The following is a 24316-nucleotide window of genomic DNA, read 5'->3' as shown; positions in this document are numbered from 1 at the left end:
GAGGTGTCATCCGTCAGCGATACAGTGATGCATGGACAGGAGCGTTAGTGCTGGTCTAAGCACTCGGAGCCCGAGTGGTTTCCTCCCACCCCATCAAACTCTAATGCGCTTCCAGGACTATTAGTTACAGGCCGAGAAACAACTCGCAGGATAAGCAAGTACATTTTCTTTCTTTTTTTTGCTTCGGACCTAGATGAGGTTGATATGCCAGTATCTGCCTAATGTGATTTTCTTTTCCCAGGTGGCACAGCATCTTGCCACCACCTATGGGGACAAGGCCTTCGAAGTGGCCAAAATGGCAAGTGTAACTGGGAAGAGGTGGCCCATTGTTGGAGTCCGTCTTGTGTCAGAATTTCCATACATTGAAGCGGAGGTATGCGAGTAGCCAGCTGTCAGTTTCTTCTTTGCCAGGGCAAACGACTCATGTATTTCCTTTTCATTATCTCATTAGAAAAGACACCTAGCTAGGAGTTCATGTCCTTCAGGCATGGCATGTCTGTTCAGGGCAAATCTTTTCACTATTTGGACTTAGGGGTGCATTTGAGAGTGGCTCTCATGATAATAGAAATATGGATTTATTTCACCACCAACAGTTTTCCCAAGGCTTATCAATGCATGCGGCTTGTTTCTTGTTGGAACCTGTAGCACTTCTCATCTGTACCAGCACACAGACTGCCCAATACTTTTCTTTGGTGATTTATTTTATTTTTTGTTAAATGCTTTCATTGGGCTCTTACATCTCTTACCACAAGCCACACATTTATCCAGTGTGTCAAGCACATTTGCACGTATGCCGCCATCATCATTTTCAATGCATTTTCTTTCCACTTGAGCCCTTGATAAGTTATAGATTATTCTTTTCACAGAAAGGTTTCAACTGTAGGGCAACAGAGATCTGTTTAAAATGCATTTACCATTCAGTGTGCCTTAACAAAGGCCCCTCAGGTCGCCCAAACAGGTAAAGCACCGTCACCACTCACCTCCAGGCAGCAGCACTGCAGAAAAGCACCAATTGGCTTCTTTAACAATTTGAGCTCTGAAAACTATCGAGCACATAGTTCACCCTGAGTCAAAGCAGACTCCTTAGCAATGAGTGTGGTCTGGCTTTGGTGCTTTAAAAAAAAAGAGTCTCTCCATTGGGTCTTTTTAGTTGTGTGGATTCAAGTCTTCTGTCACCTGATTAATCAAAGCCAGAAGACTATCCACTCTAACAGGTAAGGCCGTATTTGCTTTTGTTTTCCTGTTGGTTGTTTGCCTATTCAGTTATGTAAATTGGCATCAAGATTATGCCTAAAGAGCACCCCAAAACCAAACTCAAACTGCATTGAATTGATGCTAACTTGTATCGATGGTGGAAGTCAGGGAAGACCAGCCCCTGTGAGTTTCCAAGACTATAACTCTTTTTAGAAGTAGAACGTCCCATCTGTCCCCTGTGAAGGGGCTGGTGGTTTCGAACCGCTGACGCTTCTCTTGGAGTCCAATGCATAACCACTGCAGCACCAGAGTGCCTGGGCCGTGCAAATGGTTAAGTGCTGGACCACTATACGAAAGGTTGGACGTTTGCACCCGGAGACACTCTGGAAGTGAAACTTGGTGACCTACTTGTAAAGAATCAGTCATTTGAAAGTTGTACCCCGACACACAGTAGGGCACCGGGACTTGGTCTCGACCCAATGGCTGCTAGTTATCAGGTATAAACAAAGAGATAAAGGGTTTCTGTGAATGGCAATGAGAAGGGATGTCTAGTTACGGAGATGACATTGATGGTTGTCCAGTTGAGTCCATTTCCCAGACATCCTTTGGCAGGCGATTGGAGGATTTGTATGTTGCCACATAGTGTGCTTGCTGCCTGCAGGCTAGCCTGAGACTATGCAGAAACACTGCTGCCGTTCCAAAGCCTGGACTGATTTTTTTCCTCCTGGTGGAACTTTATTTCCTGTTTTAAGAAAGGTTGTAAGCTAATAATTTTTCTTGGATTCCAACACAGGTGAAATATGGGATCCAAGAGTACGCCTGTACTGCCGTGGATATGATTTCCCGGCGCACTCGACTGGCCTTTCTAAATGTCCAGGCGGCAGAGGAAGCTCTTCCCAGGATTGTGGAACTGATGGGCAGAGAACTGAATTGGGATGATCGGAAGAAAGAGGTAGGATTAAGAAGGTTTGAAACCCACAGACTCCAATATAAGCATGTTGTTCTGCCAATGGAGGCTTACATACTACTCCCCCCCCCCGCCCCCGCCAAGAACAAATATATCATTTATTGAAATGAAGTTCACATGAACAAAAATATAAAAGACTACAATTCAATCCATGTATGGTACATTTACCAGCATCTTGTATTCTCTCTCTTTAATGATGAACTTGTTTTGACTTAACTGGTGAATCCTCAGGTGCCAGTTGTCAACAATGATGCTGGTTGTGCCCAGGAAGATTTTTAGAAACATTTTCAAACATGACCTCGCGGTGACTCTACACTCTTCTTCCTCCACATTGGCTCTCAAAACAAATGCAATAAAGTGTTTCACTATATACTTATCAAAGCCACAATCACGTCAGGTAAATAAAATGTCCGGGCAGTTTAGCTACATGTGCTATTTTCAGTTCTCTTGTTTTTATTAATGTCATCGTGGTTCAATCTGTCCATTACAGCATGCTCGTCATTTAACCATGTTGAAGAGCCCAGTTGAGTGACATCATTTGCATTCACAGTGCACTGCTGCCATCGCTCCTACCCATTGCCAAATATATGTCATACCCAACAGTTACGGGACGAGGGTATTGAGATAGAGTCGCAATAAATGGGCACTGGTGGTGCTTTGGTTTAAGCATTTGAGTGGGTGTTTCAAAGCCACCAGCCACTGCCAGGGAAAAAGTTAGGACGGTCTGTTCCCTAAAAGATGTAGAGCTTCAGAAGTCATAAGTAGAGTCACTATGACTATGAATCAGAATCAACTTGGAGGCAATGAGTTTATTTTAATTGGTTTAAATAAAAATTCAAGATCCCTGCCGAAATAGCTTCTGATTCTTCTTCCCTTCTACTTTGGTAATCATGAAAAATTTTATCTGTATATGTTTGCCTATTCTAGATATTTTGCATAAATGGATTATTTGCCTTTTGTGTCTGATTTCACAGATTGTCCAGGGCTCGTTCATGTAGCATGTATAGGAAATTAATTTATCATTATGATCGAGTACTGTTCTGTTGCATGCATATACTGCATTCTGCTTATTGCTTAGTCTTTTGATGGACCCTTGGGCTGTTTTTCGTTTTTCGGCTCTTGTGAACTTTGATGTGCATAGGTCTGGTTTGGTCTGTGCTTTCCAGACTGCTGGGCACATACACTTAAGCTAGCCAGAATGCTTTCTTAGTGGTGATCATAATTTTCTTGTCAGTTTCTATATCTGTGTATGTTTTGTATTGTTGCTAGACTTTGTGAAAATAGAAAAGATTCTTGTATCTCATACCAAAGTTTAGATCATGTTGGAAAAATTCACTTAGAGAAAAATATTCTCAAATTCATTATTGCAATTCATGAAAAGAAAGATAATGTTGATTGTAGATACAACCGCCTTTTATAGTTTTCTTTGAAAACACTTTCAAGATACATAAATACACATGTATGTAATGTAAACATATATGTATGTATGTATAGATAATTCACATTCCTAACTCACTTTGGTAGGAATAGCTAATATGAAAAGGCTTATCAGGCCTTTTTATGTAATCAAAAATTATTCTCCATACTTATTGGGTACAATTTCTTTCTCCCAAGCCTTGCTCAAATCCATTCTAATTAGCCTCTCTCACCAGCAGTTTATAGTTCATATGAAAAGGCTTACGAAGCATTATGTGAGAATCACAGGTCAAAAAATGTCTTTATCCTGACCTCATCTCTGTCAGGGATTACCTTGACCTTCATCAGATGATTGAGGATACCTTGGGGGGAAAGTTCTTGTTGGCCTTCACACATCTGGTAGATTGTGGCACTGGGGCTGAACCTACCTATTCCGATTGCAGAAAACGATCTTGGCTCTGCTCTGTTGCCTCTACCTTAGCAGTGCTGAATGATCGCTCTTTCCCTCTGAGTTTGGGTTTGATAAGTGCAAGCTGTATGCAGACATAGCACAAAAATAAAACTTACTCCTGAGCTACTGCCAATCACTTTACCCATAGTGTGGATTATGTGTTCCTCTAAAAATTAGGGTTGGAATGATTTGAATATGCGGGAACATATTTTGTGCCAGGAATTTCGGCTGTGGGAGGCAGGAAGGAGGGAGAAAATTCTGTAAACTGGTTGTATTCGGCCCTTCTGGGAAAACTAGTTTTAACTTCCTTTCGAATTTTATAAACAGATTCATGTTCTAGGATTATTCTCTCAACCCCCCCTACACAAAGTAAAAGAAATAAAAGACCCACCCGTTATTATTTCGTATCAGAGACACACGAGTATTAATGAGAACTGTGGGTAGTCTAGAGAGAACAAAGGAGAGAGAGAAAAAAATGAAAAGGTTAGAAAGTTGGACTTCTGCGAAAAGGTTAAAAGCACTGGGATTATTTAACCTGCAGAAGTGAAGGAGGAGCCAGGTGATAAATAGCTCTGTGCAGATGACTTGCGGTTGGTCTCAGCAGTCGATACTCAATGACTGACTGTGTCCTGAACATGTGGCACATATTTTAGGACGATGAGAAATAGCTCATAGTTTCAAGAATCTTGAAATCTCATGGGGCTTTAATCTCTAATTGCCCCAAGGAACTGTGTACATTTTCTGAAATATGAGAAAGAGAGTCACTGCTACTTAAGACTGAAATCCAACCAACTCTGAAGAATTGATTGAGGGGCAAGGTAACGTCTAGAGGAAACGGGAATGATAGAGGAGCTGGGGGCATTTGGAGAAAATAACAATGTCGTTGTGTTGCACAGGCTACTAATGTATGTAAAAGAAAATTCATGATCAAAAGACGTTAGGAAATTCTAACTTAAGCAAATACATTAAAATATTTTTAGTACTTAATAATTTGGGACCTTTGAAATCCTAATGTGGCGTGTTATTTCCTGAAATGATTATATAGGGGGACTGATTTGGAGACAAAAACAAACCCTCCTGTTTGTGGGGGAGAGGGGCAAATGGCACTTACAACATATTTTGAGAAATCTTACCATAGGTTTGGGGGTAACATTCAAAGAAAAGGTCAAGCTCACTGGGCATCTTTGGAGAGGAAACCATTCAGCATAGACAGGGAAAGTCTTACCATAATATTTCAAAATTGATTTCAGTGGACGAGAAGGAAGAAGACAGTGAAGAAGGGGAGTGGCTCCAGGCAAAGCAAAGTGATGAACAGTAAACTTTAGACCAGTGGATGCCAACTGCTGACCGGGGAAAAGAGAACTAGGAATGATATGTAAAAATAGTATTCAGAACTGTTGCAAAATGAAAAGAAAACCACTAAGGGCTGTAGAAATTGTAAATGAATGCTAGTAAGCCTCTCCTAGACCACCAGTCACAGTACTGGCACCGTCCTACTGAATGCTGGCGGAAAAATAGAACTATTCAACTTGTCTCACAGGGACCGTATAGGGCAGAGTAGAACTGCCTCTGTTTGGCTTCCGATACTGTAAATATTTATAGGCGTAGAAATTCTCATCTTTTTTTCCTCAGAGAAGCAAGGGGTTTTGAACTGCTGACCTTGTTGTTAGCAGCCCAGTGTGTAAACCACTATACCACCAAGGCTCTATAAAAAGGATGTTAACAACTGAAAGTGCTAAGGAAGGCTTGAACGCAATTGTTATTTGGTGTCATTCCAGTGAGTGATACTAAAGTGTAGGCTTGAGCAAGAAAATGATAGAAGTCTGAGGGAAGACAGGGAAGACCAAAAAGATAGGGTCTTCTAGAAAGTACCATAAGAAGAAAGGAGAACCCCACTGTCTCCGATGATGTAAATGGTTTCAATTAAATGAAGACTGGGAGTTAAGTTTACTGAGCAACATAGCTCGGCAAAATCTATTACAGCAAATTGGTGGTGAGAAAGCCTAATTAGAATGAGTTCAAAAAGGCCTCATCGAAAGTAATTGAACCCAGTGAGTCTGGACAGTCAATGTTGAAAGAATATATAAAACGCTTCCGGAGACTTTGCATCTTAGCTCTTTGTCTAGCACGTGCAGTTGTTTCTGACTCATTTTGACCCTACAGGACAGAGTAGAACTGCCTCTTTGGGTCTCAGAGACTTTTTTTTTTTAACATTTTTTGGAAGTTGAATTCTTCATATTAACTCTGTTGTTAGGTGCCATCGAATCATTTCTGACTCATAGTGGCCCCACGCACAACGGAACGAAACAACACCCCATCGTGCACCCTGTTCATAACTGTTGCTTTGTTTGAGCCCACCGCTTGTAGCCAGTGTCTCAGGCCATCGCATCCAAGGCCTTCCTGTTTATCGCTGTCCTTCCACGTCTCCAGGGCCTGTCCTCTCCCGTAGTTTATCCAGTCTCGCCATCCTTAGAATTATGCGTTTCTTCCAAGACAGCTCTTTGTTCTTGCTGTAGTGCATGGTGCTTTCAATAGTCTCTTTGTTATTCAGTGTTCAAGTGTCACATGCACATGAGGCAATTGAAAATACTGTGGCTTGAGTCAGGTTCCCCTTAGTCCTCAAAGTAACATCCTTGCATTTTAACGCCTTAAAGAGGTCTTGTGCAGCAGATGTACTAATGCTGTGCATTGCTTGATTTCTTGACGGCTGCTTCCATGAATACTGACTGGATCTAAGCAAGATGAAATCCTTGACAACTGCAATATTTTCTCTGTCTGTCATGATGTTATCTATTGGTCCAGTTTTGACGATTTTTGTTATATATTTTTTACTATTATCTGTAATTTGCCTCAATAAAAAACATGAAGGTCCACTATTTCTATATAGCCCAAGCCTATACTGTATATACATATTTGCATACCTGTTGACTTGCTCATATATCTTGGGAGTGTCTCCAGTAAAGACCAAAGAGGTCATGTAGAGTCATTATGATTTGTAATTGACTGGATGGCAGGGAATTTGAGTTTCTGACACAATTTATAGTGTAATACTTACTTTTTTGGGGGGGCGTGTGGGAGTCAAGGAGAATGATTTTCCACATGGAAAAAGCAAAGTAAATATTGGTCAAAAGAATAGATACTTAAATAAGAGACTGTTGTCAATGAGTTGAAATGACAGCTGAGAAAAATTAAAATTTAGGGTACTCAGAATCTGAAGATGGGGTTATGTGACTACAGCTGATCTTTAAAATATTGTGGCAGATAGGAATGGAACTCAAAGGTGGGCAAATATATAACTTTCATAAAAGAAGGGGAGAGAAAAATATTATCTGTAATGTAAATCAGTGGACTTTCCATTAATCTTGGGTGTTTTCTAGATTTTGGAATTTTGCATTTTAATAGCATTTAGCAAGCAGTAATCGCCGCTGGAGAAGTGCTTCATCACCATCCAATATGCTGGTGGTTTTAACTACCCACAGGCTCCTCTGAAGATAGACTTTGAGATTTGACCTTGAAATACCTATAAAATGGTTTTCCTCTGTACACATGGGGTTGCTATGAGTCAGAATTGACTCTGGTAACTAATGAGAACAATGATCACTAGAAGCTTTGAGATAAATGATTGTAGCCCCCGCCCCCCATGCAACAAGAGTTTAAAATCAAGGTAATGTTATAGACATAATGCACTTGATTTTCATAAAGCATTTTATATTAAGTTCTGTGTGCTATCTTTCTAAAAGGGGGGTTTGTAGCAATCACATGACAAGTGTTGGCTCCAAAAGAGGTGTTTTGCACGCGAGTAAGACTGTTTTCGAGCCTATTCATCTTGCTTCAAGGGCTTGGATTAGAATGAGGAAGCATGCATTGTTGGCGTACCAATAGCAAGATACTGAAGGAAGAGTGTACGTTTAGTGACAAATTAAAACAACTGGTGAACTTTCATTAGGTTCAATTTAATAGAGGCAAATGACATATTAGGTAGAAAGACATCATTTATTCAAGGTAGATATGACAAGGCTTAACAACATACCGTATATACTTGAGTATAAGCCGACCCGAATATCAGCAGAAGCACCTAATTTTACCACAAAAACTGCAGTAAAATATGCTGGGAAAACTTGGCTTATACTCGAGTATATATGGTATATGAAATAATGAGTTTAGTTAACTGTGAATACATTGCAATTAAAGAGTGGACCGTTAGCAACAGCCATCACCACCACCAACTATCATTTGCTTCTTTGGGGGCCAATTCCAACTCATAGTGACCATATAAGATAGAGTGAAACCGCTCCATAGGGTTTCCAACCTGCAATCTAGATGGAAGCTGTTACATCTTTTTTCTATAGAGCAGCCGGTGGGTTCAACCTGCTGACCTTTTGGTTAGCAGTGGAGCTGTATGGTGCATCGGGCTTCCTGGAGTGGAGCACAAAGAATACCCATGGCCAAATCCATGCAAACCAAGTGCATGGCCATCGAGTCCATTCTGACTCACAGGGACCCTGACCTGTAGCACAGAGTAGAGCTGCTCCTGCGGGTTCCAAGGTTGGAAATCTTTACAGGAGCAGACAGCCTCATCTTTCTCCTTGAGGTTGTCTAGCTTGAAATCACCAACCTTGCAGTTACCAGCCCAGGACTGAACTCGCTGCACCACCAAGGACCATAACTGTTCCCAGTCCAATTGCATTCCTCAAGCTGAATCAATAGAAATTGTGTATTTCGATCGACAAAACTGAAAGTTACTCTTTTCTAGATCTTTGTCATATTTCTGTTGGTGTCCTGAGACAGACCAGTTATAGTTGGGGAGGAAATTACTCATTGTGGCAGAGGATTTGGGGATCCTCACTCATGCAGACAAAAACTCAGTTACCCGTGGCATTGTTCAATTTCCCTCATTTCACTTCACATGGCTATTGTTCTATGGACCACAATTTGGGTGCCACTAAAAGTGGTAAGAGTTGCTAGTTGGTGCAGAAGTTAATGTACTCCACTGCAAACCCAAAGACTGGTGGTTCCCTGTCACCTAGCCCCTCCCTGGAAGAAAGACAGGCCTTTTCTTTTGTACAATTCTACCTGCGACATCACCGGGAGCCCCGTTCTTCTCTACCCCACAAGGAGCTGCCATGAGTAGACACCAACTGATGGCAACTGGTTTGTTGTTGTTTTTAACTTAGATACTTTGATGGATGATTACAGACTGGTCTTAATCAGTTTTGAGAGCTTACACTGTATAACCGACAACTTCAAAGTCTCCTTGGCTTACCCCAGCAAATAATTACATTTCACTGAAAGCATAGGAAGCCTGCTTGTTAGCTGCTGCTTACTTTTTTCCACTGACTCTTCAGGTTTTATCTTTGTATCCAATCTGTGTCTTTTGTAGACAACATATTGATCATGATTGGTTATATTTTCTTTATTTCTATATCTTCAACAGTACTTTAATCCACTTGCCTTTGGTGTGATTAGATATAGCTACAAATTAGCTGCTGTCATTTTTATTGTGCTTCTAAACTGTTTATTTTCTTTAGGGTTACCCTGGAATTTATTTATATCTTCATTAAGATGAAAACAATCAATTATATCTTGATGTCACCTTGACTTCCTCTCCATGTGGGAGCTTTACTGTCTCGCCCTCTTTGTGCTTGATGTGGTCATCATGTTGATGTCTCTGGTTCCCTGTTTCCTGTAGATCTTTAGTTTTGAGGTTAATATCTGGCTGATGCTGTTCTGTGCCTCAGTCCCAGGTTGCTGTCAGGTGCTAGTCCTCCGCCCAAAAGAATCCCTTTCTTGAAATATTGGTCTGGTTTTTGCAATTTTCACGAATTTCTGGAAATGGCCTTATTTTGCCAGCATATATACAGAGCAAATTATGTTGGCTGTACACTCATGATTAGCAATTTTGTTGTTGTTCAGCTGTTGATCTATGTAATCCCTTTGCTTCCTTACATGTATGGTTTCTGCTGAGAAATCAGAGCTTAATCTTGTTGATTTCCTTTTTCGAATGGCATCTTGTTTTTTCCAAGCTGCTGTCTCTCTTTGTGTGCTTTTAGGAAGCTTGATTACCAGCCACCTTGCTGCTTTTTGTTTCGGGTAGATCCTTAGTGTGCTTTGTTGTGCTTCTTCCTTCGATGAGCAGCTTCGCATCTTCCATGATGACAGGAAGTGTTCTACCAGCAAGTTTTCAAACATTTTCTGGATTTGATTCCTCCTGTACTAGGATTCCTATCACATAGAAATGATTAATTTTGTAGTGTTCTTAAGTCTTAGGCTTTCTTTATTTTACTTCATTTCTTTTTTTTCTGAGTGTTGTAGTCATGAATTTCTATTATGGGATTTGTTCTCTTGCTCTTGGGTTCTGAATTCTATTGGCTATGTTTTTCCCTATGTGTTTCTGTTATTGGCATTGGCTACTAGCCACAAGGTCAGTGGTTCAACTACCAGGCATCACATGGAAGAACCATTAGGTTATCTGTTCCTGTGAAAATTTAAAGTCTTAGAAACCCTATGTGGGGTCACCAGGGGTTGGAATAGATTCAGTAGCAATGGGTTTGGGGTTTTTGTTGTTGTCTTGGCTTTGTATGAAGCAATTTCTAATTTGAAAGTGGGTGAATATTCTGGTCTATTTATTTTGGCATTTTGTTTTTGTATATTTTTCCTAAATTCTTAGTGTTTTGCTGTTTTCTTGATCTCTTGGAGGAGTGTCTATATCAGTGGTTCTCAACCTTCCTAATGCCGCTACCCTTTAATACAGTTCCTCATGTTCTGGTGACCGCCTCAACCATAATTTTATTTTTATTGCTAATTCATAACTGTAATTTAGCTACTTTTAAGAATAGGGCAACCCCTGTGAAAGGGTCATTTGATCACCAAAGGGGTCGTGACCTACAGGTTGAGAACTGCTGCTCTATAGGAAACTTTGGATTTTCTTATGAGGTAGTTCCATTACCTTCTCATTTTCAGGGAAATTTTCTGATTATTTTTGCTTAGTTGCTGTAGGCATCTTACTCTGCTCCATTGGGTGATTTAATGTTGTTGGTTGTCTTCATGACATCAAGGTGTTATTATATTTATTTACTTACTGTATGTTTGTTGCCCGTGTCCTCATTTTTAGTTTTGTTTTCTTTTGATGTACCTGGGCTGGCTGATCACTAGTCTGACCACACTGGAGCCCCGGGGGTTGGTGTGTGAGCATCATTCTGTTCATCAGTCATGCAAGGCAGCTAAGTTGGGCAGGTGTTGGCCACCATCTGTCATTGGTCCTGGGGTGCAGGAGCAGGCAGTAACCCCCTGGGGTGACCACAGACACATGCTGGATTGGGGGAAGGGGGTTGAGTGGTGTGCTGGTTTGTGTTCCTTGTCTGGCAGGAAGAAAGGGAAAGGGGGCATCTCTGGGTGTACATGAGGTCCTGTTACCCCTGCCTCTTTCCAGGTAAGGGGGAGTATAAGGGGGTACTGAGAAAGCATGCATGTGGTCCTGTGCCACCACCTCCCTTAGGGCAGGGCATGGTGGTAGGCAGGCACGGATGCACATGTGCGGTCGTTTCACTTGCCTGACCTATGGAGATACAGTTGGCAGGTGGATGTGTGCATGGTAACGTTGTGTGTTTGGGAGGGGATGTACTTGCCCTTGATCTCCAGTTAGGCATGATGGCCTGGGTTTAAGATCCTCCACTGATTCTGATCAGGCGTGATGGGTCAGTGTGAGTATGCCAGTCTTGCGAGCAAACATGAGCCCTGGGACACTTGTAATCTGCTGTAGTTAGAAGTCAGGAGTTGCCTCTGATCTGATGTGTAAACGGGGAGGGACCCTCGGGTCTAGTTGGGTGAGAGAGCTCCTCCAGGTGCACTTGACTGATCTCAGATGATGGACTGCCCCTCACAGGTGAATCTCGCTCTAGAGTCCAGCTCACTTGCTTCACTGCGGCTACCCCAAACCAAACAAACCAGACCCACTGCCACTGCGTCAGTTCCAAGTCATAGCGACCTGCGATAGGGTTCCCAAGTCGGTCGGTCTTTACAGGGGCAGACAGCTTCATCTTTTTTCCAGGGGTGCACTGTGACGGGCTTGAACTGCCCACCTTGCATGTAGCCGAATGCTTACCCCGTGCCAGCAGGGCTCCTTCTTGCTCCACTTTGTATGCTTTCCTTCCATAACATGATCTCCTTTCCTTGCTGCAGTTTCTCTGTTGTGGGAAGGCTATGAAGTTGCCTCCCGTTTTCTTTTCCTGGGGCTGTACTGCCTTTGTCTGAAGATGCTATGCTGAGCCAGCAAGGGTGGATGAGCCCCCTTTTCCTTGTTACTCCTTGGTCTCTGTTTGTTCAGCTTGATTCTTTAGTGTTGTTCATGGTTTCAGGATTGTGATTTGCAACATTTTCACTTGATGTGTTAAGTCGAGTTGACTAGAGAAACAAATTCAGTGACATATATGTGTGAGAGAACTTTCTATCCAAGAGTAATTATATATTAAGAAAACATCCCAACCCAGTCCAGATCTAGTCTATAAGTCTGATATTAGCCCATAAGTCCGATACTAGTCCATAAATCCCTCTTCAGATCCACGCAGCACATGCAATGATACAAAATGCAGGAAGACCACAGGCCGGTGGGTGCAAAGTCTTGTGGCTCCAGTGGCAGTAAAAGAATCTCCAGGTCTCAGCACGTAGCTCAATGTGGCTTGTCAATAGGAAGGTGAAAGTGGAGATGGGGTGGGGTTGGGGGTGGCCAGCCTCCAGCAAGCCATTTATATCAGTCACCCTCCAATCAAACTGTGATCCAATTGACAGGCTAACCTCCACCCACAAGTTCCTACAGAAGCCATATTGACACACAAAAATTAACTATCATACTTGATAGTTTGAGTCTTTGCTGTAAGTGAACAATATGTGTTTCACTAATCCACTATCCTGGCTCCTCCCTCCCACTTTTAAAAAAAAAATCATTTTATTGGGTGCTCTTACAAACATTATACTAATCCATAATTCAAGTGGATTAAGCACTATTACACAATTACTGCCACCATCATGTTTCAGAATATTTCCATTCTTGAACCCCTTGATGTCAGCTCCCCTTTATCCTACCCACCCCATTCCTCAGGAACCCCTATTATTATATATTATTATTATCTGGTATATCTTACACCATCCAGTATATATGTTCACCTGCAATTATGTTATTCGTTCCCCTCAGTAAGGGTATACAGTCATAGCCATTGATTTCCCCTTCCCTCCCAGCCCCCTCCTTCCTGTACCCTCAGGGAATCATTGCTCCCGTTACTATTTCTGAAGGGTTTTTATTTCCATAAATCTTTGAACTTTATGTGTGTCTATATTATAGGAAGAACTTCAAACAGCTAAGAAGTTTCTGTATTATGAAATGGGCTATAAATCTCGATCAGAACAACTAACAGATCGCTCTGAAATTAGCCTACTGCCTTCAGACATCGACAGGTACTTACAATATGTTTCAGTGTTGTCCCTCCACCCCCTTCTGCTCCTATATATGTATGTTTCCTTATTAATCAATGTTGTATTCCAGGTACAAGAAGCGGTTTCATAAATTTGATGCAGACCAAAAAGGCTTCATTACCATTGTTGATGTTCAGCGTGTTTTAGAGGTAATCATTGTTGTTTTTAATTTCTGTAGTTTAACATTAATCTTAAATATCAGAATCATGTAAAGATTATATTGCATACTTTTCCTCATTTAATACCTTCGATAAGTATTGTTTTTATTTAATCAAAAATCATGGTTCTCCTTTGCTTTCCATTAGAGTATCAATGTTCAAATGGATGAAAATACACTACATGAAATTCTGAATGAAGTAGATTTGAATAAAAATGGACAGGTTGAACTCAATGAATTCTTGCAGGTGAGTTGTGATAAACACACACACGCACACACACACCAAGCTATTTTCCTGTTGTCTTTGGGTTGTCATTACAATAATGGACATTCGGGTGACATTTCTTAAATCCACACATTTGTCACTTCACTCAGAGAAAAGAAAGCTTTAAGTCAGCAAAGGTAGATATGTCTGTTCTCAGGGATAATGCTCTACTTCCTAGGTTTTCCCTTTTTTCTCCTTTTCTTTTTATAAGAAACATTCTATTTTGTTGGACAATTTAGATTAAGCTTAAGCTAAGTATGGTCAAAAAGGCTAAATTAGAAGCATGGTTTCAAAAGAAATATACCATAGACTATCACCGTTGGCAATTTTCTACCCAATTTCAAAAGAGGCAGCATAATATTTCTAGTGGGGAAGGTGATCTTTTTGTTTTATATTTATTTGAGAATCTAATTATTAGATTCCTTCATTGTAAACATCTTTAAAAGCCAAAGAAAGTATAGTATAGTATGGGGTTTTCACAGTGATCCTACAGGACAGGGCGAAACTATTCATAATGTTTCAGATATTGGACGTATAACATATGCTACTACCAGGGCTCCATATTCTGGGGTTCCAACCCAACCCAGTGCCATCAGGTCAGTTCTAACTCAGAGCAACCCAAAAAGGCTTCCCATGGATGTAAGTCGTTTAGGAGCAGATGGCCTCCTCTTGTACTGAGGGCATAGTGGTTTGAACTGCCTACTATGGCAGTGGGTTTGAACTGCCCAGTTTTTAGTTAGCAGTTGAGGCTATATAATTTAGACATTGTCAGTTCCAGTTTTCAGCTTATTCAAAGGTCAATAAAAAAAATTTTGTACTATTTGATTTCAAATTGTAAGTGATCCCTAATACCTTTTAAAATGTCCTTGAAAGCAAGAAAACACACACCATGCATGACTCTGGTTATAGGAAAGATGCACCGGTTTCCACGTAGCCAGGTGTTTTTCTGTAGTGCCTCTTGGGCAGGTATTTCAAATGAGCCCCAGGTCTTGCTTGCCCATGGCAATGATGAATGGTGAACATGCAATAAATTAATGTTGGGGATTTTGGTCGATGTCAGCCCTCTCTTCACTGTGTCAAGTTAAACAAACAAGATCAAGGCAAAGGAAATGGTAATTGTCTCTGGAGATGGCTGCAGATAAGAGCAGCGTTGAATCTAGAAGCAGAAAATGTCCACCGGTTATGGCCAGCATTACAAAAAGCATGTTCACTTCTTTAACGTGCTGTTTAACTAAACGCACATCTTATTTTTTTACTTTTCCCCATCCCCTTAAATGCACATGAGTTTTCAATTCAAGCTGGGGAAGTAGAAACCCTATAGTACGTGTCTGTGTGCTATGTCTAGTTTTCTGGAGAATATTTATTGTTTGTCATGGGAATTTAGAAAACACTCCTGTAGAGAAATGGCTATGGTTCATTTCAGGTGTGCTATAAATAAATAAGGTATTGAGTGTTGGAAGACTTGGGGTTTTAAATGTCTGAGTATAGTGAGGAGTGTATAGTAAGGTTTCTAAATGTAGGCCAGATGAGGCTTTCTGCTCGGTGGAGCTCCACAGCCCTGGAAGCCCGCAGGAGTCCATCTTCTCTGTCCTATGCGCTTGCTGAGTCGGAACTTGTTTACTAGCAGTGAGAGAACCAGCTGGTGTGGGTTTTGAGATTTGTTGCCATAGCGGCAGTTCTAGTGCATAGTGGCCCTATGAACGACAGACTGGAGCACTGCCGGATCCGGCGCCATCCTCACATTAGTTCCTGTGCCCGAGACCATTGCTACAGCTTGTGTTAGTCCAGGGAGACTACAGAAGCAAATTCATAGACATGGATATGTGCATAAGAAAGAGCTTTATATAAAAGAGTAATTGTATAGTAAGAAAACGTCCCAGCCTAGTCCAGATCAAGTCCAATATTAGCCCATATGTCCGATACCAATCTATAAACTCCTCTTCAGACTCATGAAACACATGCAATGATGCCAATTACAGGGCAATCCCAGGCCAGCAGGTAGAATGTCTTATGGATCCAGTAGCATTGGCAGCATCTCAGTGCTGGCAGGGGTCTGTCTCCACGTGACTCCTTCAGGTCCAGGGCTGTAGCAGAGCTTGAGCCACATGTCTTGTCCACAGGAATGTCTTGCAGGGAGTAAGCATGTATCCCACCTCCAGTGAGCTATTTACCTCCTTAGTGCCTCCAAATGAGGTCATCAAGCTGCGACCTGATTGAGAGGCTAAGCTCCACCCCTTCACTCTTAAGTCTCAGATTGACAACAGGCTATGTAACAACCACACGGCCATTGCGTCAATCCATCTCCTCTTTTTTGCTGTTGCCCCTCCACTTTTCAAGCCTGATGTCCTTCTTCAGGGACTTGTCGCTCTTGACGACATGTCCAAAGTACATAAGAAGACATCTCACCATCCTTGCCTCTAAGTTATTTATTTTGAAGTCTAATAGAGTTACACACATAGAAAATAATAAATTAGTTGCAGTTTTTTTGTACTTGTTTATAATTGGGTTTTTCTTGCCCATTCTATCCCTGTTCTTACCAAGTAAAATGTGCAGAATGTAATTTTTAACTTAAAAAATGTCTGTATTTCTTCTGTATAGATTCACACCCAAAGCTATTTTTTTTATTTCTGGATAATTTTATGTTAAAGAAAACTGAGATTTTAGAGGTTGGGACATCACATACTGTTTATACTAAAAGCAAAAAAGCTCAAGTTCTCTGAATTCAGTTAGTTTTGATCAACTTTGAAGGCCATCATGGCATCCGAGGCAAAAGGTAAAATAAAGGATGCTACCTTTAGTTGTAATTGGGGTAATTAATGAGCTGCTACCCACGAGGTCCACAGTTTGAAACCACCACCAACTCTGGGGAGAAAGCTGAGGCTTGCTACTCTCAAGCTTTACCATCTTGGAAACCTAGAGGGACATTTCTACCTTGGCCTATAGGATCTCTGTAAGTTGACTTTCATTTCAATGGCAGTGAGTTTGTAGGTTTTTAAAATTTGTTCTTTAGATATCAGCACTGCTTCTTATGAGACCCTCTTTTCTTAGATGTAAAGTATGTTTTCATGGGGAGGGGTAATAAAATAGCTTCCTTTTCTGAAGACTTAAGTGCTTATGCTTGTCCGTTAAACATCTTTTAGAATATAGGTGTGGTGTTTCAGAATTCCCCATGGAAGGATCTCACAGATAATTCATAGTCACAGAACATGCATTTTAAAGGTGGGCTTTCACGACACTTCTGCAGAAAGAGTCCATCTCTAATAAGCGATAGCTTGTGAAACAGCTTCTAATAAGGTCATGCGATTCTGATTTGGCCCTTTGGCAAATGCCTCTAACTCTGATACAGAGCCATTTTTAAATGTATCTCTTTGAATAGAAAACTGTAACCCTTAAGCATATTTTGAAAATGCTTTATGTACACTCTTCTGATAGCTAAATCAGTTATTTCCCAATAAGTAAATAAGTTTTAAAAGATTGCCGGAAGTGAGATCAAGACAAGTGAACAGTTAAAAAAGAAAACAAATCGAGTGACAAATCAGCTGCATCAACATGGAAAGGACGAGTAGAAAGCAGGTCCCCGGGCGGGCTCCTACCTGCAGAGTGCCTTCCAGATGAAAGGCCGTGGCCCGCTGACTGCACGTAGTCTCAACACCAATCCTGATTTTATCCACTGGATAAAAATGAATGAGCTAAAATCTGGGCCGTGGAGTGCTTTTAATTCTTAAGGTAGCTCTCTGGGTCCATTTTCAAGGACTTAAATGTAAATTACTTTTAAAAGTCTTAAAGGAATTTGAGGGTTTAGGATATTTGAAGTTGTCAAGTTACAGTAACATTAAAAAAAAAAAAGAGGGTAGATAAATATCGGTCATGATTAGTTGCCACTCAATCCCAGAGATACCTTTTTAAGATTTTAAAATGAAATGAAAGATCCAGTATTTGAATGGAAGGCCAAACCCCAATGCACTAGATTTGCTTTTAAAAGGCGGCGGGATTTGCTAGAAATGTGTCCTTTGGTTTTTGGTATGCAGCAATGGTGAGAGCGCCCCCTGCCCCTCCTCTCCCCAGTTTGACCCATTCACACCTGTAGTCTTCTTTGAGCTCAAGCCCCTGCCGTGGTTTTTGATGGAGCACCAAGGACCCCCACCGACTGCAGGGGCAACCATTAAAGTTACCCCATCATGGTGCCTCCCCACTAAAGAGCATAAGCCATCCTGTCCTCTGACTCGTGTGCCTGTTTTGTCTTTAAGCTGATGAGTGCCGTGCAGAAAGGAAGAGTGTCTGGAAGCCGACTGGCTATTCTCATGAAGACTGCGGAAGAGAACCTGGACGGCCGAGTCCTGATCCCCGTGGACCGGAGTTGTGGAGGCTTGTGAGTCTGAGCCCTGGGCCTCAGCCAGCAAACGTAGAACAGCACATCACCACGTGACAAGCACCGATGACTGAACACCACTCCAAGAGTGGCGCTGGATAGCTGCCTTTTTTTTTTCAACACTGGGGAACATTCCAAAGCTTTAGACACCGGTGTACACCCTTTATTTGTATTTGCCATCCGATCTAGTTTTTAAAAAGTGTATTTTTAAAATTTTGCTTTCCCTCACTTTCAGTGCACTCTGATTTCATATTTTACATCCCTCTTGTGACCCATTAAACTGGGCATACTTATTCACTTGCTCCGAATCTGGTCTAGAACCAGGCTGTTTGGGCAGAAATTGCAAGGAGAAGGTGGGAAGATTGTATGCGCAAACCTCTGGACATCACGCTTTGTAGTTGGCATTTGTTCTTAACAGAAGTGGAGTGGTGAGTGGTCCCCATTGAAATGGTAATGTTTCTGCAGAGTCCTTGGCCCCTTCTCTTGTCACCTTGTCTACTTTCCACATCAAAACGATGTCGCACAATTTTATATCTCGCGTGTGACTCGTTCAACTGGGAAAGGAAGAAAAAGTTTAGCTCTGGCTGCAGGAGCAGGTCCCAACGAGAATTCTGAAAGCTTCCAGAACCCCCCACACATGATCAGGACAGCATTGCTTACGAAGGTCATGCCGTCTCAGCAGTCCACCCAATTCTCCAAGCCACTACTGATTTTCTTAGGCTACTTTTTTTAGCCAAGAGCATATCCTTGCTTTTAACATGCACTCTCCCAGCCGGCAGGTTGGATGTGATGGCTCAAGACTGTGTTTCTCCAATCTTGGTAGTTGCAGGAAGTGTAAGGGTTAAGAAAAGGGGCTTAAACATCTACCGATATGATGGTACCATTGCAATCCCAAATTCAGGCTTTGGGACACATGCTTATTGCCAAACATAGACTATTTTGGTCAACTTATTGCTTCATGTTTTAGGACACTTCCCCCTCCCTACCCCCCACCAAAAAATACATAGTAAGAAAGGATAGAAAAATGTTTTAGTTGGTTTTCTTGTAATTTTCTACCAAAAGGCACACTACATTATTCAAGGTCATAGTGATTGCTTAAAGTTTTTTTTCCCTCTGCCCTGAATGGAAAATCTTAATCAACTACAAATAGAAATAAAACAACCCAACCTACAGGTGCATATTTTCTCTCTTTCACTGTGTTTCTCTCTCTCTCTCTCTCTCTCTCTCTCTCTCACACACACACACACACACACACACACAGAGCAATTTGCATCGAATTTAATAAGTAATAAATTGAAGTGGAGAGCCCAGTTTGGGACATTTTGCTATATTTTGAAAGCATTTGAACTACAGTCATATGAATATTCATTGTGCTTCCTCTTGTGACGTTACTTCCACTCGTGTGCTACAGGAAATGCACCACTTCATTTCATCATTTCATTGCTTGACATCCCGTTTTTCAGTGGGTACATACAACACTTCTGTGCGGTTATTTCTATTCACGCCAATGTTGCAGATTATCTGTGTGCCTTGCTCGAGTGGGCTATGAACCTGTTACATTGTAAACCTGGAAGTTCACCACTCTGAGCCGGTACCTTCATCCCCTGGGGAAGCAAGCAACACAGTGAGTGAGTGGAGACACCGTCGTAACGCATGGTGCTTCTAAGTGAACGTTAGATAGCGGCCGCGAGCAAGCGATGCTCCCAGGTGTCACTGTGAAGTGTTTCTTTCAAGGTGTGATTTTTTTTTCACACTGGCCTTTTTAAAAAAATACAATAAATGGAATGATTGTATTATATTGTATTGAATGAATGTAAACGTGGTTTTACAATTTAGTGCTTTTCTATCAATATAATAAATGGCACCGTTTAGGATGCAGGTAGACGAGCTGCTTACTAAAACATCCCAGTGGCTTCACCATAATCTTGTATATCTGTTCTCTCTTTCTCTCTCTCCCCTTCTAGTTAGATCCAGAGAGTGATGACTTGTATCCTCTGAATCCGTCACAGTAGGGACGGGTCTTAGAGAACAAGCGGGGCCGGCAGATTGGTGTTTGTAAAACAGGCCTTGGTGCTGCATGCTGTGCTGAGTGAAGTTCATTTAAGGGCAAAAAAAAAAAAAAGCACATTTTTCTTCTTTTCTGCATATCTGTGTTTGCCTAAAATCCACTTAATTCTAAAGCATATGGTCCTTCACCAATCCCAGAGTCTTGTCTTGGAAATGAACTGATTCCAAGGCTTTCCTGTGAATAAAGCATCCCGGCATATTAGTGTAAGCTCTTAATTAAACCTTTACAACATCTTTACCTGATTTCAGAGGAAGGGAAAAGAATTTGGGGAGGAATCCTATTCAAAACCTATCCCAAGCATCAAATAATGATTCCCACTGCCCCGATTCCTAGAAATGTGGTATGGGGTGGAAGTGGGGGTTTCCGGGATAGTCTTTTGACATAAAGTGATTTATCCCAAGGTCTGTTAGGGGATTCAGGTGAAGGAACTCCGATCTGCGGGAGACCGTTGGAAACTCCTTTAAACAGCCCACACCGGAGTCCTAATAGATGTGATGAGGCTGGCTTATATGTTAATAAGCCAGGACTGCCGGTCTCGTCTCCATCATGCTGCTTGTAACAGTCTCCCTGTAAGCAGTTAACATGGAGCGTAACTTTAAGATTTCTACTATGAAGCGCATGCTCCCTGTTCTGCTTGAGTTTCTGGCGTTGTTTCTGTCTGTTTTACAAGAAGTCGCTTCCTCTTTTGTACAACAACACAATTTTCTTTCTGACTTTTACTAAATATCCTGCAAGGGTGATGATTGGCTTTCTTTCCCTCTCTCTTACGTATTTGTAACAAATGTTGGCATATGAATGTAATAGCGGTGGCGTCCATGAAGCTGTAACATGCACTCTTTTGCATTGCACCAGTCCCTTTTGAGGAATAATAAAAACCCAACTGTGTTTGTGAAGAAAATCAAATGTAAGCCCAATACTGAGGCTTATGAAAAACACTGCATGTTTTCATACGTGGCACCTTTATGTTTTTTGTGTTGGGTTATCCTATCTTGGACCGTTAAATGCAATGTTTGAGGCTGGGCTGTCATTTTTATAACTGTCTTGGTGTTTTATTGCCATTATTTATTACTTTTGATATATAGAATGAGCTGCATGCATTTATAGAGCAATAAGAGGATGTATTTGATGTGCCTTGTTTTTAACTGAATAAGAACTGAAAGCATGAATCAATAAAACTGATTAAAATGGTCCATTTGCTGGCATGTTGATGTTACCTGCAGTCAGAGAAATAACTTTGATTAGCGTTGAAGTTTTTTTAGAAAGTTTGAAAATATTTTAACAAACTCTAAGCTTAATGACACTTACATGTTAATTCTTTTAGCTTGGAGTTTTCTTATTTTGACCAAAGTGGAATCTCTGCATAGGCAGAGATGTAATTTTCTGAGACTGCCAGAATTATTTGTATTAATTTGTTGCTAGAGCCTTTAGGGCATGACTTCTGTATTTGTGCAATCCTATTCTCAAATTACATTTGTCCTATTACAACTCTGTTGAATCCCCCTCCTCTTTTTCTTTTTTTTTTGTCAACCACAGCCTTTCAGCCTAAGCGTTCCCAGGCATACTGATGAATTTTATCATAACTAAAATCAATAGAAATGAATGGGAAAGATTACATAATCCATTTTGATCATCTTACATGTCAAGTTAGTGCAGGGTTGCCAAGTGTTGATAAATGTTCTGACAGGAAAAATGCTATATATTTTCATTGTCAGTAAATCAGTAAAGCTGTTATCAGTTTTAACACAAATTTTATAATGCCCATGCTATTTTATAGGTTTTAATTTACACACACACAGGGAGCAGATGCTCTGGTTGCGGTTATACTGCCTGGCTGCACATGCTCAAAGACATCCGGGAGCTTCTGAAGGTGCGTTGAAAGGGGTCAGAATGCCCCAACAGGAGGACTCCTAGACACGTTTACAGCAACGAACCTGGGAAAATTACATAGCAGCCCAAAGCAGCTTTCACTGGTCTAGTTTATCCAATTTTATAGCACTTTAAAAATTTGTCAAAATGCATTGCTCCCCGCTTTTGAAATGCACTAAATGCCTGATCCTCAAAGAAAGGGGAGTGACATGGTAACACCCATAGTTTGCGATCTGTGTCAACGTGGTGTTATCGCTGGTGTCGGCTTTCACCTGATGACGTTTGAAGTGTGAAGGAAGGAAACAGCGGAAGTTCCACGTTGATGCGACAGCCTCCTAATGAGAGACTTTCTGTATGGGGGGCGGAGATGATGGGTCTTTTGTGCCTGTGCTTTATATCGCAGGTCTCTAATTAGCTACCTGCTTGTGAAATAAACGCGCACATTATGATGGATGTGAAGAGGAATGAGTCCAAAGATAGTCTTGGAAGAAGGTTTGGGGTGGGGGTGCAGGATGGCGAGCATCTTTTTTTTCTTTCCAGAATCAATAAAGGTGCTTTGTGCAATACTTAGCCTGGAAAAACAAGGTTCCGTTGATCAAGTAAAATACCCTTTAGCGCAAGTATTATTGAACCATCTTCATCCTCTACGTTTGGCATGGAACTGCATTGCCAACGAACCTGGCTCTGGGCTCCCCGCTGGGGTTTCCTGTTTTTGCATCGGGGCTCGCTTGAATCTAGGTGGCAAAGGAAGGTCAAGGTATCTTCCCTACAGTTGAAGGCAATATGCTGTGTTACAGTGACCGACAGAAGAGATGAAGAACTCAGTAGCTGCCTGGCATGGTGAGCGTGGCTTGTTCAGGACCTTCTGAGCTCACCACGTCCCCGGTTGGCAGGTCAGGCCGTGGAGAAGTGTTTGCCAAGGAAAGGAAGAGTTAAGGGGACTCCTCGGTTGAGGCTGCGCTTTCATGGTCATAGGATTTTTCATGGTCATAGGATTTCTTTATTTGTTTCAACCTGGGAGTATAAACTAGGACCAGTGATTTTCCTGATTTTGTTTCTTAAATCCAGTAGAGGCACACCTGATTTTGCGATTTTCTGTTGGTTGGCAAATTGAAAAGGCCAGCAGCTCCGCCACCATCATCGGTTTCCTCTGACCCTCCTTTAAGCTGTCGGAGGGCCACCTCTGCGTGACCACATCCCTCCAAAGGGCTTTGAGTATGGCTGCCTCGCTGCCCCTCTGAAACCTGTGGTTTGTTACAATTTTGCTCTCCTCTGCTTAAACAAACATTCACTGTTTTTGTTTTTCGTGCCCATCATTAATTGATTTGCAGTTCATTGTTTATGCATTCAGAGTTTTTCCTTTCCAAGTGGAGAAGCTGTAAATCTTAGATCATTGAAATGACAGTGAAAAATATTTCATTTCATCCCATGAATCATTTGCCATCCTTATTGCAGAAAAATGGCAAAATTATGGTGTACCATGTTTTCATAAATCCCCCCACCCCACCCCTCCCCACCCCATCCTTGCTTTAATTCTTTTTATTATTTGCTTGGAAACATTGTGAGAGTCCGAATTCAGACACTTGGGATAAGCAATTCTGGTTCTACAGCAAGCTAACTAGAATCTCCTCACATCACACGTGAGTTCCTGTGGCACTGTGATGAATTCATGTACAAAATATGTCATCTATTTTATGACTCAAAAACAGCCTGCTATTAAAGTACCTTTGGTGATTTGCTATAGTCTAGCAAAAGGGGAAGAGGGCTGAGTTCCTTAAATAATGTATATAATTTTCATTGGGTTTCATATGTCAGAGCAGTCATTGATGTCCTGAAAGGTGTGTGCTTTGCACTCTGTGTTTGAACACTATTAAAAAATCATGGCATCTTCAAAAAAAGGACAAATCACAGGTTTGCATTTCATCTGTGATCTGGAATGAAATATCATGCACAGGAAGCCTTCCCACCCCAGACCCTGTCCCTTAGGGATATCCTAAAAAATAAAGGACAAAAACATACTTGCCCAAATAAATATTTTTTAAAAAACAATGCGGCCAGTTACTATAACATTATGCTGTTAGGAAAGGGACAGGTTTAG

The 24316-nt window shown here is 41.4% G+C and overlaps 1 protein-coding gene across 2 annotated transcripts in view; it reads left to right on the top strand.

Moving 5' to 3' along the window:
- Positions 1 to 19546, top strand: part of GPD2 (glycerol-3-phosphate dehydrogenase 2) — a 206578-nt gene extending 187032 nt beyond the window's left edge. For both annotated transcript variants that reach the window (XM_075529721.1, XM_075529720.1), the window contains exons 12-17: positions 242 to 373; positions 1988 to 2146; positions 13363 to 13475; positions 13564 to 13642; positions 13799 to 13897; positions 18163 to 19546. In XM_075529721.1, coding sequence (XP_075385836.1) covers positions 242 to 373; positions 1988 to 2146; positions 13363 to 13475; positions 13564 to 13642; positions 13799 to 13897; positions 18163 to 18288 — 708 coding nt within the window. In that variant the 3' untranslated portion in view covers positions 18289 to 19546. The remainder of the gene's footprint in view (positions 1 to 241; positions 374 to 1987; positions 2147 to 13362; positions 13476 to 13563; positions 13643 to 13798; positions 13898 to 18162) is intronic.
- Positions 19547 to 24316: the final 4770 nt, after the last annotated feature.

The sequence above is a fragment of the Tenrec ecaudatus genome, chromosome 13 (genome assembly GCF_050624435.1).
Source record: "Tenrec ecaudatus isolate mTenEca1 chromosome 13, mTenEca1.hap1, whole genome shotgun sequence".
NCBI lineage: Eukaryota > Metazoa > Chordata > Mammalia > Afrosoricida > Tenrecidae > Tenrec > Tenrec ecaudatus.
The sequence above is the reverse complement of the archived record's forward strand: the minus strand, read 5'-3'. Positions and strand labels throughout refer to the sequence as shown.